Below are 1,781 nucleotides of genomic sequence, written 5' to 3'. Positions count from 1 at the left end.
GAGAGAGCGCGTCTGAGTCCACACCCGGCTTCTCCTTCCCTGGACAGAGAAGAAGGGGGGTCACACGTGACGACGTGGGTTCCGGGAGACAGTCCAGCCCTGACTGCTGGGAGAAGCATCAGGTCCCGAGGAGGGGCTGGGAGGGTCCTCGGGGTCCCCTTCCGAGTGGGCTGCTGTGCGGGGCGGAGTCAGGGCAGAGATCCCAGGGAACCTCCGCCTGTTCTCAGACGAGGCAGAAGGACCTGGGAACCCGGGGTCCCCGCGAACATGGGGCTGTTCTTGGGCACCTCCACCGGTGCACGGTGCCCGAGCATGCGTGCAGTCCGGCGGCCATCCTGCGCGTGAGCGCGGCCACACTGCCTGGCCTCTAGGGCTGTGACCCGTCAGACGGGCTTTGGGGACGTGACTGAGACTTCAGTCATCAGGAGCCTGGGGCTCCAGCTGCAGGAGCAGCTCGGGGTCTTTAAGGACCCCGGGGTCTTAAATGGCTCGTGTCCAGCAAGGATGCCATTGGCACCCCATCACCACACTGCTGGCCCAGCCCTCGCCCTTGCAGCCCACTGCGGGTCTGCAGAGCACTCCCCCCACCCTGCCCCCACAGAACAGACCCCCTGGAGGAGGGCCTCACCCCAGAGCCCTGTCTCACCCGGCCCAAGACGTGAGGCCCTCCTGCTGGATGGTGAGCAGCTGCTCGGAGCGCGGGTCCTGCTGCCCTCGGGCTGCGACCCAGTGTCTTCGGAAGCACTGTCGTCAGAACGGAGGACCCTGCAGGAGCCCCCAGGACCCCTCCCAGGCTGACCAGAGGTGCCCCCAGGTGGAAGGTGGGGGGCTCGGGACGGAGGCCCTGTCCACACCTATGGGACAGCCTGGACACAGGCGTGATGGACACGGGCCCTTGGACAGAGGGCCTTCTGGGCACCTGTCTCCCCTCGAGGCCCCTCCTGCAGTGCTGTGGAAACAGGGCTCGGCTGGGGTGGAAGGCAGGTGTGCGTGACCCTCAGTGTGGGGTGCTGGGGGCCCAGGAGGACTGGGGCTGAGACGGGGCTTGGGCTGGCCTGGGAGTCAGTGCGCCTGGCCCTTCCAGGCACAGGCCTGCCGGGTACCCCGCCCACATCGCCCTCTGCAGTCCCCCAGGAGGGGTTGGGCCACAGGCACTGGGCCTGTCCCGTGAAGGGTGGGGGCCAGGAGCACTGGGGAGGGAAGCCCACCGGCCCTGACTCCTGCAGCTGCCGCCTCACCTCCGACCCCAGAGGAAGCTGGGCAGCTGGGCGGGGGGACGTGTCCCTGCAGGGGCACCAGCCCACACCCCAGGGTGCCGGCCAAGGGAAGGGAGGCGCCCCCTTCCTGCCGGAGGAGCGGTTGCACAGGGAGAACTCCGGCCAGAAGCGGGGCCATGGTGGCTTCTCTAGGGAGGGCGCCCAGCTGGACTCGGGCAGGAGGCGAGCCCCTGGGGCAGGCGGGGGTGGGAGCCCAGGTGGAGGAACCGGGGGTCCGCGCCAGGAGGGGTCTTACTTCCCCGAGGGCGGCGTCCGTCCGTTCACCACGTTGAAGAGGCTCTGCAGCAGCTTCTCGCCCCAGTAGAGGTCGCAGAACTTTTCGGATATGGCCCCGCAGAACGTGGCGTAGGTGAGGTCTTTGAGGGCATAAATGTACTCCCCTGCGTTGGTGGAGAGAGGAGTCAGGATGCAGTGAGCGATTTGCTGGTCTCGGGGGCTGGCAGGGAGGGCGCACAGCCAGGGGAGGGGCAGGCGGGTCTGGGACTCTCCTCCTGCTCCGCCCGT

The 1,781-nt window shown here is 68.3% G+C and overlaps 1 protein-coding gene across 1 annotated transcript in view; it reads right to left on the bottom strand.

Moving 5' to 3' along the window:
* Positions 1-1,781, bottom strand: part of KNDC1 (kinase non-catalytic C-lobe domain (KIND) containing 1) — a gene marked incomplete at its 3' end in the record, with an annotated part of 39,889 nt that overhangs the window by 5,249 nt on the left and 32,859 nt on the right. Inside the window, exons 17-19 of the mRNA XM_010845845.1 lie at positions 1,513-1,657; positions 647-744; positions 243-373 (exon numbers count right to left, since the gene is read on the bottom strand). Coding sequence (XP_010844147.1) covers positions 243-373; positions 647-744; positions 1,513-1,657 — 374 coding nt within the window. The remainder of the gene's footprint in view (positions 1-242; positions 374-646; positions 745-1,512; positions 1,658-1,781) is intronic.

Source organism: Bison bison, unplaced genomic scaffold, assembly GCF_000754665.1.
Source record: "Bison bison bison isolate TAMUID 2011002044 unplaced genomic scaffold, Bison_UMD1.0 scf7180017848698, whole genome shotgun sequence".
Classification (NCBI taxonomy): domain Eukaryota; kingdom Metazoa; phylum Chordata; class Mammalia; order Artiodactyla; family Bovidae; genus Bison; species Bison bison.
Note: the sequence above shows the minus strand (reverse complement) of the source record. Positions and strands in the feature narration are given on the sequence as shown.